General features: G+C 48.5%; 1 protein-coding gene and 1 pseudogene across 1 annotated transcript in view; both read right to left on the reverse strand.

Annotated features, from left to right (window-relative positions):
- LOC102855286 (uncharacterized protein LOC284861-like) overlaps positions 1–2,835 on the reverse strand; it is a 10,874-nt gene extending 8,039 nt beyond the window's left edge. The window contains exon 1 of the mRNA XM_006897404.1: positions 2,418–2,835. Within this exon, the coding sequence (XP_006897466.1) occupies positions 2,418–2,835 (418 nt within the window). The remainder of the gene's footprint in view (positions 1–2,417) is intronic.
- Positions 2,836–11,496: 8,661 nt separating this feature from the next.
- On the reverse strand, positions 11,497–15,188 carry LOC102855704 (annotated as a pseudogene).
- Between the last annotated feature and the right edge of the window lie 207 nt (positions 15,189–15,395).

The following is a 15,395-nucleotide window of genomic DNA, read 5'->3' on the forward strand; positions in this document are numbered from 1 at the left end:
GAGAACAGGCCCCGATGTCCCGTTCCAAGGACTGGTCCCTTCTGAGAACAGGCCCCGATGCCCCGTTCCAAGGACTGGTCCCTTCTGAGAACAGGCCCCGAGTGTGTGACATGACGTGTCACCATCCTGGAGTCCCAGGCGCACCCTGGCTGCACTTCCTCGGGGCAGGTTTGCTCGTTCAGCATCCCTGGGGTCTTCAGTTCTCGTCTCCCAGCATCACAGTTGAAAGGCCTCAGTTCTTCAGTCTTTCTGTATCCATCGTCCAGCTTTCAGAGGCCTAGGAAGTGATACCAGCTGTTCAAAAAAATTAATTTCATTTAATAAAAAAAATTCTTATACCTAGACGCTCCCCTAATTCTTGCCTCTTCTTGCTTCTAGCGATGCTTCCAGGAGCGGATCTGTCTCTCTCCTTCCCTGCCTTTTCTCCCCATCACTGTCCCACGTTTCTTCATCTCCATGTTGGTCAGCCAGGTATGGACTAGGGTCATCTCTTGTGTGAGACCGGCCACAGCCTCTTTCCTGTTCCACGGTTTCCTCCCTCCAATTCATTCTCCATACCAGAACATGGGCTATCAGAAATGTTCAGTGGCCCGCTGACAGTGCTCTTCGCATCAGTTCCATTCATAGCAAAACTCTTCCTACGAGGTACCGAGTTCTCACTCAGTAGTGCCAGCTGTTGTGCTCTGACCTCATCCTGCAGCCTGTCGGCCTCATGCGGTTTCCAAGTCTGGTCATGGTGTTACTTCTCTTTGATTTTTCCTTCTTCTGAGATTGGTTTTCATCCCAGTTGCTCATCTCTTGTGGATGCTAACTGGATGGACAATTGACCTGTGAGCCGGAATCCATTCGTACACTGTAACAGTAACGAACATTCAGCGCAGCTTAATCTTTCTTAATCATTAAGTTTATTTCTTGATTTTTTTTTTTAAATTAACTATACTAGGATGACAGTTCCATGAAGACAGATAATAAATGTTTTGGTTACTTTAATGTCATAAACACACTTGTTCATCAATTGTTCATTGGATGAACAGCTCTGTCTGGGACAGTCTCTAGTCTAATTTGCCTTCATTGTTTTTCAAAGTTTGGTCATATGGCCAGGATGGACCAATCCTTGGAATAAGTTACCATGCTCAGAAGGGTGCAGGGACACTGCTGGAGAGGAAGACCCCAGATGAGGTGGATTGACATAGTAATTAGGGCAGTGGGAGTAATGTTTTGTGTAATTGAGGCCTTCTAGAATTTTAATGCCTTTGCTTTGGCTTCAGTTTTGGGAGGGGCAGGGACTTCCTTTGCTTTAGGCGCCACCTTCGTAGAAAGCTTTTTTTTTTTTTTCGTTTTTATTGTATTATTTTTACATGTACCGTTGAATCTGATCTGACTGGTACAGGAAGAGATTGCCCCCTCCTTCTCCAGCAGAGCATCTGGTGGATTTGAACCAGTACCTCTGGGATTGCAGTGCAGCGTCTTGCCACTAGGCCACGTAGAAAGCATTTCTAACACAGAAATGGAACGTCCTTTATTGGTTGAATGGTTAAAGCAACAGGTTTTTATTAACAACGAAATACTGCTACTGGTGTGGATTGAATTGTCTCGGGAAATTTGTTACCCATCCCAACCAACCCCTTTATCCAGTGCTGTTACTATTTTCAAAGGTTAGTGGTTCAGATGCAAACCCAGCAGCGTCTTGTGGGGAGAAGTAAGGTCAGCCCCCTCCAAGACTTAAGGTTCAGAAAGGGGCTCTGTGCCCTGAGGCTTGGGTCGGCCCTTGGCTTTGGGAGACCTGCGGGCGGACGTGCTGGGGAACAGGGCTTTCTGTTGGTCAGGGAGCTCTGGCCTCGCGGGGTGGGAATCCACCTGCAGGTGAGGGATGGGAGAAAGATGGGCAGTGTCCTGCAGGCATGAAACCCCCTGGAGGCTCGGTTCTGATTCACAGCAGGGAGTTTGCAGTTTCTGGGGCCATGTCAGCAGTGGCTGGCACTTTACAGACGTTTCTAGGCCGAGTGAACAGTGCCCGTCGCTGGGAGCGACAGCTGAAGAGCGCTTTCAAAAGTGGTTGACACATGGAAATCTTGAGCCTCGTGCTCTCGTTCCTTGGTCAGTCTGCGCGGGCAGCTTATCAGTTCCGTTATCAGCACACCCCCCTCCCCGGTGTACCCGACTGGACAGAGCCAAGGCCCCTCCTGGGAGCCCTGGATCTGGTCACTTCGCGTGCTTCGCAGGTGGAAGGGGAGGTGACGCCTCTCGCTGGGCCAGTCGCCTGCTGACCCCTGGCCTGCTGACCCCTGGCCTGCTGGGTCTGATCCAGTGTTTTATCTATTTTTTTTAATATCTCCAGACAACTGTCTTTTCTGTGACTGGCTTCCAGGGAACAGTCTCCAAAAACCTGTGTCTGGAGGGAAGCCTTCCTGGGGTGCCTGTGGGTTCTCCCCAGAGGATCTGGAGGGGGCTCAGTGCGGACCCCGCGGCCGTGCAGGCTGATGAGTGAGAAAAGGGCCGAGAGGCGCCTCTCCCATTGCTGCCTGCAGCCCGGCCGCGCAGGAAACTGTCAACCGCTGGGGCAAAGAGCGACCCCTGGCGGAGACGTGTCCGTGACGTCACATCGCAGCGCCGCCGGAAGGGCCGGTGCTGCGAGGGTCTCATACAGGAAGTGCTGTTGGGGGAATCGCCCGAAGGGGCGTCTTGTCGTAGCCTCCTGCGGGGAGGGCCTCGTGTTGGCTGGGCTCTGTGCCACATGGACTCGTGCTGGGGGGAAGGGCCGGAAGCCTTGGTTCTGGAAGGGGCTTGTGGTGGGCGGGCTCGGAGCCAGAACGGCTCGTGCTGGGAGGGCGCCATGCCGGAAGGGCCTCGTGTTGAGAGGGCCTCATGCCGGAAGTCCCTCCTGCGGGGGCGGGCCTTATGCCGGAAGGGCTTCGTGTGTGTGGGGGGCTTCATGCGGGGAAGGGCCTCGTGTTGGGGGCCCCACCCCCACCGTCCTCGTGCAGGAAGTCCCTCCTGCGGGGGCGAGCCTTACGCCGGAAGGGCTTCGTGTGTGTGTGGGGCCTTGTGCCGGAAGGGCCTCGTGTTGGGGCCCCACCCCCACGGTCCTCGTGCAGGAAGTCCCTCCTGCGGGGGCGGGCCTTACGCCGGAAGGGCTTCGTGTGTGGGGGGGGCTCGTGCCGGAAGGGCCTCGTGTTGGGGGCCCCACCCCCACCATCCTCGTGCAGGAAGTCCCTCGTGCCCACGGTCCTCGTGCAGGAAGTCCCTCCTGCGGGGGCGAGCCTTACGCCGGAAGGGCTTCGTGTGTGTGTGTGTGGGGGGGGGCCTCGTGCCGGAAGGGCCTCGTGTTGGGGGCCCCACCCCCACTGTCCTCGTGCAGGAAGTCCCTCCTGCGGGGGCGGGCCTTACACCGGAAGGGCTTCGTGTGTGTGGGTGGGGGGGCTCGTGCCGGAAGGGCCTCGTGTTGGGGGCCCCACCCCCACTGTCCTCGTGCAGGAAGTCCCTCCTGCGGGGGCGAGCCTTACGCCGGAAGGGCTTCGTGTGTGGGGGGGGCCTCGTGCCGGAAGGGCCTCGTGTTGGGGGCCCCACCCCCACCGTCCTCGTGCAGGAAGGGCCTCGTGAGCGGGAGGGCCTGAGCCAGAGTCCTCGTGCTGGAATTTTGCGGTGATCTGCGTTTTCCAGCCGTTGCTGAGCGGCCACAGGACGCTGGGGGGGCGGCTCCGGTTGGCTGTTTGTCTGCAGCAGTCGGCTGTTTGTCTGCAGCGGAGTTGACGCAGTTGAGGGTCTGGGCACCTCTGCGTGGAGGAGGTCGCAGAAGATGGTGTGTTTATTATGCTTGCCGTGGGTATTTTTCCCTTTTTTTATACACTGTTTACTACATTAACAATGGTAGCGAAAATGTTCTGAAATAATAGCTTCTTTTTAAAAGTTTGTTAAATATCATGCAGTTTATTTTCCGAGTAATTAAAGCAGTTTAAGTGCTGTTTGGTTTAAAAATGTTTACTTGTTAAAGCCTTTGCTTACGTTAGGGGTTAGGCCGGAAATAACTAGCGTTTAAGGATGATTTCAGATCATTCTAATGTGTTGTAGATCACGACCAAAATAAAAAACAACCCCAAAAAACAGCAGAACCCCTCAAATGTCACCGTTGGTCTAATAATTAAGCCATTACTTAGACGCCCCTCGAGTGTCCAGGGCGCAGCGGTCACGGCGTCACGTGACGTCTGAGTCTGTTACAACGGCGCTGTCATGTGACTGAGAGATTTCAGCCTAAAATCCCCGCTGCCCCGTGTTAATGTGCCCAAGTTCATGTTTAGTGCTGCGTAAAACTCACTTTGATGAACATAGTTTTTCCATTTGTTTATGGGGCTTGGATTTTTTTTTTTTTTTTCATTTTTGCTGTTGTCAAAAACCAACATTATGGACGTGCCTGCAACTGTTTGAGTTATGGCTCTGCTTTCTTTGGCGTGCATTCCCAGTCGTGGAGTTGCGGAGTTAAAGGGTATTTCTGTTCCCAGCTATTTGAGAAAATGCCAGACCCCCTTCCACAGCCGCTGTGCCGATTTACATTCCCACGAGCCAGTCTTCCAGTTTCTCCACGTCGTCTTTGCCAGCATCTTGTTGAACTTTGACGTAGTTGCTGGCATGAGATGCGCCCTTTTTTAGATGTGGATGCTTTTGGAACTTTGCTGTTCAATGCCTCAAACCTGTTCTCCAAATGATTCTTAAATTCAGGTGGGATAGACAAAGTCATTTATGGTGGTTCCCGTATACTGGATTTCTTTGGGTTCAACTTGAGTTTGAACTTTTACATGAGTAATTGATGGTCTTTTTCATACTCAGCACAGTTTTGTTTCGAAAGGTAGTGTTGCAAGTCTACAACAGGTGGGGACTCTCTTAGATGTATTATAATATTTTATCAGTTAATTCCGTATTTGATATTTTATCATATGTCATGTTATATAATTGTCTGAAGAGTATATTTAAATTTCTTTTTAAGTTGTCATTACATTTCTGTAAGTAAGCCATTGATTGCATCAAATGGTGCTGTTTTGAGAACATCTGGTGTGTAGGTGAGGCTCAGGAACTCACCTGTGACTTGTTCATAGGGCACTGTCTTTTCCATCTTCTCCTGTCCAGGTTGAATTTTTGCTCCTGTATCATTTTTTGTGGGGCTGGCACGGCAGGGAGACTAGACTAAAAGTCTAAGGTCAAGAGTGATCTCAGAATGGGTGATCAGGTGCTCAGCTTACTCACTGGCATTTACAGTGGGTCACAGGGTGATTAGCAGGTGAACTCTCTGAATTTGGAGGTCCAGGAGAAAACTTGAGAGAACCTAAGGGAAGCCTTGGTCTGCAGTAGAGCCTTTCAGAATCACTCTTGTTTCATGGGGCCAATGCGCCATCCACTTTGGCTTTGTACTGTTGGGTATGTTTATCTCTAAGAGCTGGACAGGGCTGCCTTTGTATTCTTTGATGTGTGAGTATAACTGTGTGTGTGTGTGTGTGTGTGTGTGCGCGCGCGCGCGCTGAATGTGATAAGAACTATTTCTCAGGCTCAGTTGTTTGGGGTTGTTTTTTTTTTAATTGTGTATATTGTTAAATTAGATCTGACTTGTACAGGAGGAGATGCTTCAAATCTTGCGCATTTGAACCATGTACCTCTGAAATAGCAGCGCAACTTCTTGCCACTAGGCCACCAGAGCTCCCTCAGGCTCAGTTTTTTAAAAGTGGATCTCTGCGTGTTAAGTAGGAACTGGAGGTCATACCCCTAAATTAGGGAATCCAGGCTCTGGGCTGTAGAAGTCTTAGAAAAGGTGACATATGCGTGGCTAGTATCAGAATGACGATGTGGGAGATTGCGGATTCATATATTGGAAATCAGGTGTATGTTGGTTATTACTCCCATCTTCCTGTGGGCATTGTCCTATGATGTGCAAACTTCGAGGGGGTCTTCTGCAAGAGACAATGGAAATGCTAACACCGGATACTAAGAGAAAGGACCCTGTTAGTGATTCAAATCTACTTTATGCGATAAAGAGGGGCACTCTCTTCCTGTGCATTTTATAGCTTCTTCAAAATGTACTGTAGTGTTAGCTATCCATTCAGACAACAGAGATGAAGAAGAGTCACGTGAACAGAGCAGTATCTTCTATAATTGATTTTACTCCTGAATTAACAGGTTCTGGTCCAGAAATCAAGTTCATACAAGAAGCTGAAAGACTTGGACTTGAGAGGTTAGGTTGCTGGTAACGGACGGACCTGAGATACCTGAGCACAGCCTCTACAGTGGCCCAGAGAAGTCAGAAAGCAGAACACATCAGCCTTTGAGAACAAGATGATGACCCAAGCCCAGGTGAGGTTGTGTGACTAGTTTACCTTGGTTCCTAGTGTATCTTTGAAGGCTGATTAGTTTGAATGACAGGTGACCAACAAGCACATGAAGAAATGGCCATTAGTTGCTGCTGCTGTTGTGTGTCTCCAAGTCTAGTGTGACTCACAGTGATTCCATGAACAACAGTTTTGAACTTGGCCATGTCTTGTGCAGTTCTTGCCATCGTCAGTGTACATTGCTTCAGTCACTGTCAGTCCCTCTTTTTTTTTTTTCCTTCTGTTCCTTCACCTTTTCCAGCATGATGACATTTTTCAAGTACCTGCCCCTCCTGACAACACGCACAGAGTATTTGAGAGAAACTTTCTCCATCTTTTCCTCTAAGGAGCACTCTGGCTACATTTTCTCCAAGATATATTTCTGTCTGTTCTTTTGTCACACCACGGCATAGTAATTTCTCCAGCAGCAAAACTTAAAGGCATGGATTCGTCTCAGAGCTTTATTAATTGTCCATGTCTCACATACACAGCAGGTGACCCAAAGGCTTGATACCAGGAGCAGCTTAGTCTTTAAACTGATTATGTTGTTTCTTGTGACTTTGGAGAGAAACGACTCTGAGATGTCATCTCACCCTCTCAACAGTGACAAGAAGCAGCAAAAGGTGTAGAGCGAGTGGGACTCTGTTAAATTATTAGTGGGAATGTCAAATGTTATAACCCCTTTGGAAAGGAGTTTGGTGGTTTTTTAAAAGGTTGAAAGTGGAAATACCATTTGATCAATAAATCTTCGTATCAGTTATCTATTCTTAAAGAATAAGAGCTGTAACGTCTATTCATGTTACAATAGAGAGATGGAAACAATGCAGGGGTCCATCCGTGAATAGAAGATTCTGCCAATTATGATACATTTTACACAGTGGAGTACTATACAACACTAAAGAATGAAAGTCAAGAGACGCATGGATGAATGTGCTTTGTGACCTAAGTTAGTCAAAGAGAACAAATCCTATGTATGACCGCAGTTTCATAAGAACTTTCTGTTAATTTGCACGGGGCACAGCTTACCTGTGGAGCCTTGTTCTTAGTATGTGGTCTCCTAATGGAAAAGCTGGTGCTTCAAAGTGCTGGAGAAAGTTTGTCCCAGGAGAAAGAGTGGCAGCCAGGTTTGAGAACAAGCACACCCTTCCCAATCTGGGGGTGGCTCCTGCTCTGCCAGTGCAGTACATCTCCTGCCAGCTGATACCAAGGATGCTGATTGTACATTCAAGTCAGAAGTTACTGTTGAAAGTTTCTTGTCTCCACTTATGATGCTGCTTATTGTTCATGTGATGAGAATTTTGGTTTTCTCGACAGTGAGATGCAATCTACAGCCAAGGTTTGGTCTTCTGCAGTAGATGCTTCAACTCCTCATTTTCAGCAAGCAAAGTTGTATCATCTGTATTACAAAGGTTACTGATGATGTCTTTTTCCGATGCCACCTTTTTTCTTCAGAGTCTGACTTCTCGATTAATTTACTTAGCATATGGATTCAAAAAGTCTGGAGAGAAGATACAGCCCTAATGGCACCCCTCTCTTAATATAAAAACACATAATGTTTCGCTTTGTCTGTTTGTAAACAGCCTGTTGGTGTAGGTGCTGAAATAGGTGTCATACGAGCACAATTAAGTGTTCTCGGATTCCCATTCTTCTCACTGATAGCCATAACTGGTTACAATTCATGTGGTCAGTATATAAAAACACAGATAGACACTCTTCTGGTATTCTCTGCTTTTATTTCGGATCCATCTGACATCTGCAGTGATATCCATGGTACCATGTTGTTGTTATGTGCCGTTAAGTCGTTTGAGACTTATAGCGACCCTCTGTACAACAGCCCTAAACCCTACTCTGTCCTGTGCCAGTCACACTGTCTCTGACACTCCCATCCTGATTATCCCAGTCACTGAATCAATCCACCTCACAGAGGGCCTTCCCCTCCTGTGCTGTTCCTCTCCAAGGACCGGGTCTCTCCTCACAACATGTCCAAAATATGTTAGACGGAGCCTCAGAATCCTTGCCTCCAAGGAGCCACCCGGTTTAACCCTTTCCAGGATGAATCTGTTTGTTTTTCTAGCAGTCCATGGTACCCTCAATACTGTTCTCTAGCACCACAGCTCAAAGGCATCAATTCTCCTTCTATCCTCCTTGGTCATTGTCCAACTCTCTGATGCATAACAAGTGATTGCAAAGACCATGGCCTGTATCAGACACACCTTCGTCTCCAGAGTGACACCATTGCTCTTCAGTGCTTTGGAGCCATAGCCTCTTCTAAATCAGCTTGAACTTCTGGGAGTTGTCTAGACACTGTTCTAACAATTTTCTAATTATCTTTAGTGGTATTTTATTTGCATATATTGTTTGATCATTTCTGCTTTCTGTTGGGTTACATTTCTTAGGAGTGGGAGCAAATGTGGATCTTTTCCAATCAGGCAGCCAAGTAGCTGTTCTACTTTCTTTGCGTAGACTGGTGACTATGTCTGTTGGTGAAAACACGTCAGTTGGTACCACATTTATTCTGTGGCCTTACTTTTTGGAAATTTCTTTAGTGGAACTTGAACTTCTTCCTTCGTTACCATTGGCTCTTGTTCATACAGTACTTGCTGAAATACTGAAGTGTTGGCAATTTTTTTTTATCTCCAGTTCCTTTTGATTCTGTGTATTCCTTCCATCTGTTGATGCTACTTGGATCATTCTAGACTTTGCCTACAGCATGACAGCATAGTGTAACTTGAGGCTTGAATTTACTTGTGGAAGAATAATTCTCTCAATTCCTGCTTTCTTCATGTTACACTGTAGTACTTTATCTTCCCAAGCTACCCTTTGAAATATTTTGTTCAGCTCTTTGACTTCAGCCTCTCTTCCCTTTGATTTAGTTGCTGCCTTCAGCCTCTCTTCCCTTTGATTTAGTTGCTGCTTTGTGTTGGTCTAGTGCGGTTTTCAGACATCTCTTCTGGTGTTTTCTTTCTCCTGTCTTTATAGTGACTTTGTTTTTTAACTGTCTTAATGGATGATCATCTCTGCTGTCCTCTCACTGCTTACCTGGTTTTTGATCATTGGTGGTCAGTGCTTCAAGTGTGGTCCAAGATGATTGTTAAAGTTAAGTCTGGTAAACTCAAGGTCATGTGGGTTTTAGTGGATATGATTGAATTTCTTTAACAGCAATCTGAGCTTACACGTGAGTGTCTGATGGTCTGTTCCACAGTTAACATTTAAACTAGTCTTAACTTTTGGTACTGAGTATCTCTAACCATTGTAGTCAGTGATTGCTGACCAGTCCATTTGTAGTCTCTGTAAAGTCACACTTTGTGTTTTTTTACAAAATTACATCAGTGAAAAAGTCATCAAATGTATAAAATCATTTCAATTTTTGTATGGTTCTTCCTTCACAAAGTACAAAGACGCTGGTCCCCTCTAGTATAATAATGTTCAATTTCTCTAGTTTCTTCAAATAGAAATATTTCATTCCAAGTGTTCGGTCTTTTCCCTTTTACAGGACATCAAGCTACCAAACCAGACCCAGTCTTTAAATTGGAGCAAGGAGAAACACCCTGGATAGTACAGGGAGTTACCTAGAATTGAGTCAGTCCAGGTAAGTGTATGAAAACCAAGACTGGCCCGATCAGACACTGAATCCCAGGTGGTCACTAAAGGATTGACACTTAATCTTTTTCACAATCTATGATTTTTAAAATGTTTGATTACCTATGACTTTTAAAATGTTTGATTACCTACTGTGTGTGTTCCTTTTTGAAATTCACCCTCATAGACATTTTCATAAAGACAGAGAATGCGTTAGGTCCTTAGGGTCTCAGAGCAGCTCCTTGAGTAAATGTTTCTTGGTTGAACAGGTCTGTCTTCTGCTGTCCTGGACGTGACTTAGCTCTGTCTTTGGCTGAAGTGCCAGTTCTGCGGTCCATAGGTAAGTAACGCTGCTGGCTCAAAGGCAATGCCTCTCTGGCGCTTTGAAAACACCAGCGTCTCCAGGGAGAAATATGGGCCCTGTCCTCTGGTGGGATTTACAGCTTTTGAGGACCTGCACCGGCTAGGAGTCTGCTTTGACTCAGCACCCTACTTCCTTGACTAGTAATTCTTCTCCTGTCTCTGCTTCTGTCTCCATTCTGTAGGATGCTAATTAAAATTCAGTACACAACGTTGAGATTTCTTTTAAGATGAGATCAAGTGTTGGTTCTACAGTAGCTGGTTTTCCTCTATTATAATCATGTTTCCCCTTCACCTTCCCTTTTTAAGGTGGCCATACAGTCACAAACATACATTTCTTTTGATTAGAATAAGACTGATCCCAAACTCTCCCAGCCCTTGACCTCACATGTGTCCTGTTCTTTCTCTAGGGTAATGGAAGCTTGACCATCTGCAGGTGCATCCTGAAAATCAGAGCTAGCGGAAAAGTTGGGGGAGATGTTTGCAACGTCCTGCACTTGAGAATCGTTCTGGCTTGAGCAAAAATCCAGTTCCCTCAGGACAGAGACACAGTACGTTTTTCTTGCAGAAGTTTGCAGTCTCACTTAGATTTTGTTACCCAGGATAGAAGAGATGGCAAAAAAAAGGTGTTGATCTACTTAGTGCTTGTAGGCAATCCTCTGTCCACAGGTAGCAGGATAAGTCTTCATAACACATCTCCTGAGTGTGGCACTGTCTCACAGCTTCAAGACAAGCCAGAGACTAGCACAGAACAGCAGAAGCGTAAATGTGGTGAGTGCTGCAAAGGCTTTTCCAAAAGGCCCGGCTCTTGTACCATTAAAAAATGCCCACAGGAGAGCAGCTCTGTGTGTGCAGTGAGTGTGGAAAGGCCTATACTTGGAAGACCTGACTCTGTAGACACCAGCGGTCTCATGGCAGAGAGAAACTGTATGGAAGCAGCGATGGTGGGAAGGGGTTTTCCCAGAAGCCCTGTCTCAGTGCACCAGAGACTTCACACTGGAGAGAAGCCTCATGCACACTGTAAGTGTGGAAGGACCTACACACTGACCTGGCAGCAGAGTGTCCGCTCGGGTGACAGACTGCACGAGTACAGGGAGTGCAGAAGGGCCTTCCTTTCTGAGGCAGTCCCAGCCCGTGTGAGTCAGCGAATGCACACAGGAGAGTGACCTTCCGGATGTGAGGGGGAAAGCCTTCACCAGCAAGTACAAGCTCAGGAAGCAGACACAGCAGGGGCAGGCCGGGCACGGGCAGAGAACGCGGCCAGACCTTCACCTGCGTGGCGTCCTCGTACTTCAGGAGGGGACAGCTGCTCAGAATTGCACACTAACTGCAGGGACGTGGGGACCCTGAGAAATTCAAGGAGTCAGTTCTTCAGACGGCCACGCTTGCACAGACTGTTAACTGACAGAGGCCCTCGTGGGTCCGTTCGTTCCTTAGCGTGACTTACTGAATTCATGAGAGCATCTCAACTCCCAGTGTGGGGCAGCCAGACAGGGTACAAAGCAGTGTGGTTTGCTGCACGTCCACGCCTCCGCTGTCCCCAGGGACACGCCTGACTTCCCGTTTGACGTGTGTGATGTTCCTACTAGTTGGGAACCTCATTGGAGGCTGTTGACCTTTTCCTAATCTGCATATGTGTGTCTGGGGGCTCACCGTGTGTCCTTGGGATTAAGAATATGAAAGGCTAACTGCGTCATCCTTCTTCTCTGAAGAAGTTTTGCGATGTTGGGGCCGTAAATTCTAGAAAACACAAATGCTCACTTGATTGCTTGAGAAATTCCATGGGCTGACTGAGAGCCAGCAGCCAGATGCAGTTTTTGGTCCAGAATCTCTGGTGGAATTCTTCCACTAACCTGCAGGCTTTCTCGCTCATGTGGCATTCCTGCCTTTGCACAGAGAGCTCTCAGAACTGGAGGACGCTGCCCTGGGGGGCCTCTGAGTTAGACGCTGCAGTGCAATCCGAAGGGCGTAAGGTTGGCATGCACTAGGTGCTCTGTAGAAGGATGGGCATTCTCCTGTGCAATGAACTGCTGCTGAAAACCCGCTGGAGGGTCCGCGGTGGGTCAGTTTGACTCATTGGCACACAGCAACAGCTACATGCTAATGACAGGTGTCGAAATCTCAGCAGGCAAAGAGGTTCGCGTGGCCTCAATAGAATTGGCTACTTTCTCCATCCCAGTAGGTTTCCATGGCAACGGGGAGATAGAGGTACTTTGAAGAAGCAGCAGCAAGAGTGGAGTGTGCGCTTCAGACGCCAGGTGCTATGCTGGGATGAGAGCCTTGTCCCGCAGGGGTCAGGGAGGTCTCACCCCAAGAGCTGGCACACGGCTGAGACGGCGTCCAGGGGTCAGGAGGAGGCTTGCTGGTGGACAAGGATGAGAGCACGACGGGACAGAGCTGGACACAAGCCAGCCTCTCATGGTCAGGGAGAAGTTGGCCTGGTCAGAGGCCACATCCTGAATTGTTCTGCCACTTCCAAGATAGAGCTCATCCTGAAAAGGAGTCTGCCCCCGGTCACCCTGTGGTGTGCTAGCGGTCCGCTGCCAGCATTTATTTGAAGCCGCTGGGAGTGGACGGTTCCGTGGGGCGACAGCTGATCTCAGAGTAGGTGAATGTGGGGACGAGGGTTCTGTCTTGTCAGGAGCTCTGGTGCTCGGTCTAGTGGGTAAGGGGTTGTACCTGCAACAGGAAGGCAAGCGGTTCTCATCACCAGCTGCTCCACGGGAGAAGTTGCAGTCTCTTCTCGTGCTCTTTACGTGACCGTCCTTTCCATGCTCTCTTCAACTCTGGCAAAGAGAGATGGAGTGTGGAGCTGCCTCCCGTTCCCAGCACCAGATTCAGAATGGCAAGGTTTAGACTGGGTCAGGCCAGAGTGGTCACTGGAAATCCTCATTCAGGGGGTGTCATTAGGGGACAGGGACTCCCGTCCAGCGTCTCCTCCGGGTCATGCTTACATTCGGGATGTAGGCACCTGAGGGCACTTGGTCAGTGTCTTTGGCAGGATGCTTCTTCAGGCCAGCAGTGCATCAGTGTTCTGTGTACCTGTCTTTCTTCCCCGCCCCCCTTCTTTTCTCAGTGCCAGGAAAGGATGTATGTGTAAAGAGACTGTCTTGCAGTTGGAGATGGGCCAGGTCCATGTGGCCAGCACAGAGCACACCTCACCCCTGGGCAGTGCACTTGGCCTCTTTGCTGTGAGAACGGTCGTCTCCTGCTCATCCACTGTGCCCACTCGTGTCTCCTGCCTTTTGAACAGGAATGGTCCAGAGAACACTTACGACAAGGTTTAATCCAGTTCAAGCAACTTGAAGTGCTTTTGTTGTGAAACGATTTTTTTGTTGTTAAGGAAAACCGAAACGGGGTGGGGGGAGTGAAAGGACACACTGGGGAAACAAAGTGGGAAAGCAGTGCAATGGTTTTTGTTGTACTTTTGCTTCCTGGTGGGGGTCACAAAGTCAGCAAATGGGAATTGCTTAGGTTTCAGGTAACCTCGTAGTACCCGGCAGTATTGTTTCTCTGATGTTGACATGTTTCATTCTTGAAGGGACAAGTAAATGGAGGTCTCTGCTCCTCTGTCTGTTTCCCACTGGCCAAGTGAGTACAAAACTACAAATTCACTGGCCTATACCCGACCCCCCAGTGGGTTTCCAGAGGCTCTAAATGGCACCACGGCAGTTTGTCCGTCTTTCTCCCATGGAGCAGCTGGGGGACTAGAACCATCTGACTTTGGGTTGGCGGCTTGTTGCATATGCGCTTGGCCGCCAGAGTTCCCTACTGGCTAGAGGAGTGGAAATCTCTATCTGCCTGTGAACTTTCCTGATTGCCTGGCAGAGTTGGTGGCTGCATCCAGGATCTCTCTCCTGGTGTTTCTTCATAACCTGTAGGCCCTTGTTCACCGGTGAACCCTGTGAGGCCTGGAGGACATGAGTAGCATTGTCGGGTCGCACAGTGTAGCAGGGCCACTAATGGACGAAGGAAGAGTAGCCTGCGAATGAAAGGAGAGCATTTCTTTCTTTTTTTATGCAGAAAAAACCCTCTGAACTTGATTTCAAAGTTGTAACTAAATAGAACAACAATAAAACCAGTATTTGTTCTTCTAAAACAATCCATCAGGTTGATGACTTAGATGATCTTCCCAGCTCTGAGTGGCTTGAGCTCATTTAATGAGTGAATAGTGCTCTGACCACTTTATCATCCACACCTTCCTTGTGGACATTTCCTGCCGATGCTGGCACTCCTGTGGGCTCCTCGTTTTCATCTCTGTATAGGCCCTCCTCATCTTCCACATTTGACCTCTTAGTCTCCCTCTTCACTTTGGTCTTCGGTTTCTTCCATTTCATTAAAAATCGGTTGACTTTCCTTCATAAAGAATTAGCCCATTTGCTCCTCCAGCAAAAAGAGCAGCAATGAACGGGCCGAAATCCCGGGATGGTCGTGCCGCTCACAGCAAGCGCAGAGACCCGAGACATCTGTGCAGGCATATCCTTCCCTGGCATAACACAGCTCCATTTGCTGGTCTCAGAATAACAACACTGAGACGTCAAACATGCACCCTGCTTGAAAATCTGATATCCTTTACAAGGCGTTAGCTCCTGGGCCTCCTCTGGAAAACACGTGGTTGGAGAGAAAGGACTGTATAACAGATTCCTTTTCCATGTCCAGAGACTGTCCTTCAGTGTTCCCATCATTCCTCAGAATGTTGTGGTTTGGCGACACAGCATTTGAGATTCTGGCCCTCATGAAGTAGCCAAACAGCAACCCAGTCCAGATGGAGACCATGAGCAGGGCGAAGTGCCTCCGCGCACACAGCCTCACCAGGGAGCGGTACACCGAGGTGCGCAGGCCGGCCTGTTGGCCGTGCCCCTGGGTGCGCCCCCCTCGCCGTTTTCTGGGTGTTGCCAGCATCCTGGGGACCGTCTGGCTTGGGGTGGGTGCCCTTCGTAGACGTGTTCTTCTAGCGAGATCTCCTGCGTGTCGACTTTCTGGAATGCATGGCTCCGGGAGACCATTTCTAACGCGTGATCTTCCTTCCTCTGGGAGGACGCTTCTCGTCCTGTTGCTGGAGGAGATAACTAGGACCTTCACTTACCCTGACTTGTCAGGCAACTTGCT

This window comes from Elephantulus edwardii, unplaced genomic scaffold (assembly GCF_000299155.1).
Source record: "Elephantulus edwardii isolate Elephantulus edwardi_28Jun2011 unplaced genomic scaffold, EleEdw1.0 scaffold00208, whole genome shotgun sequence".
Classification (NCBI taxonomy): domain Eukaryota; kingdom Metazoa; phylum Chordata; class Mammalia; order Macroscelidea; family Macroscelididae; genus Elephantulus; species Elephantulus edwardii.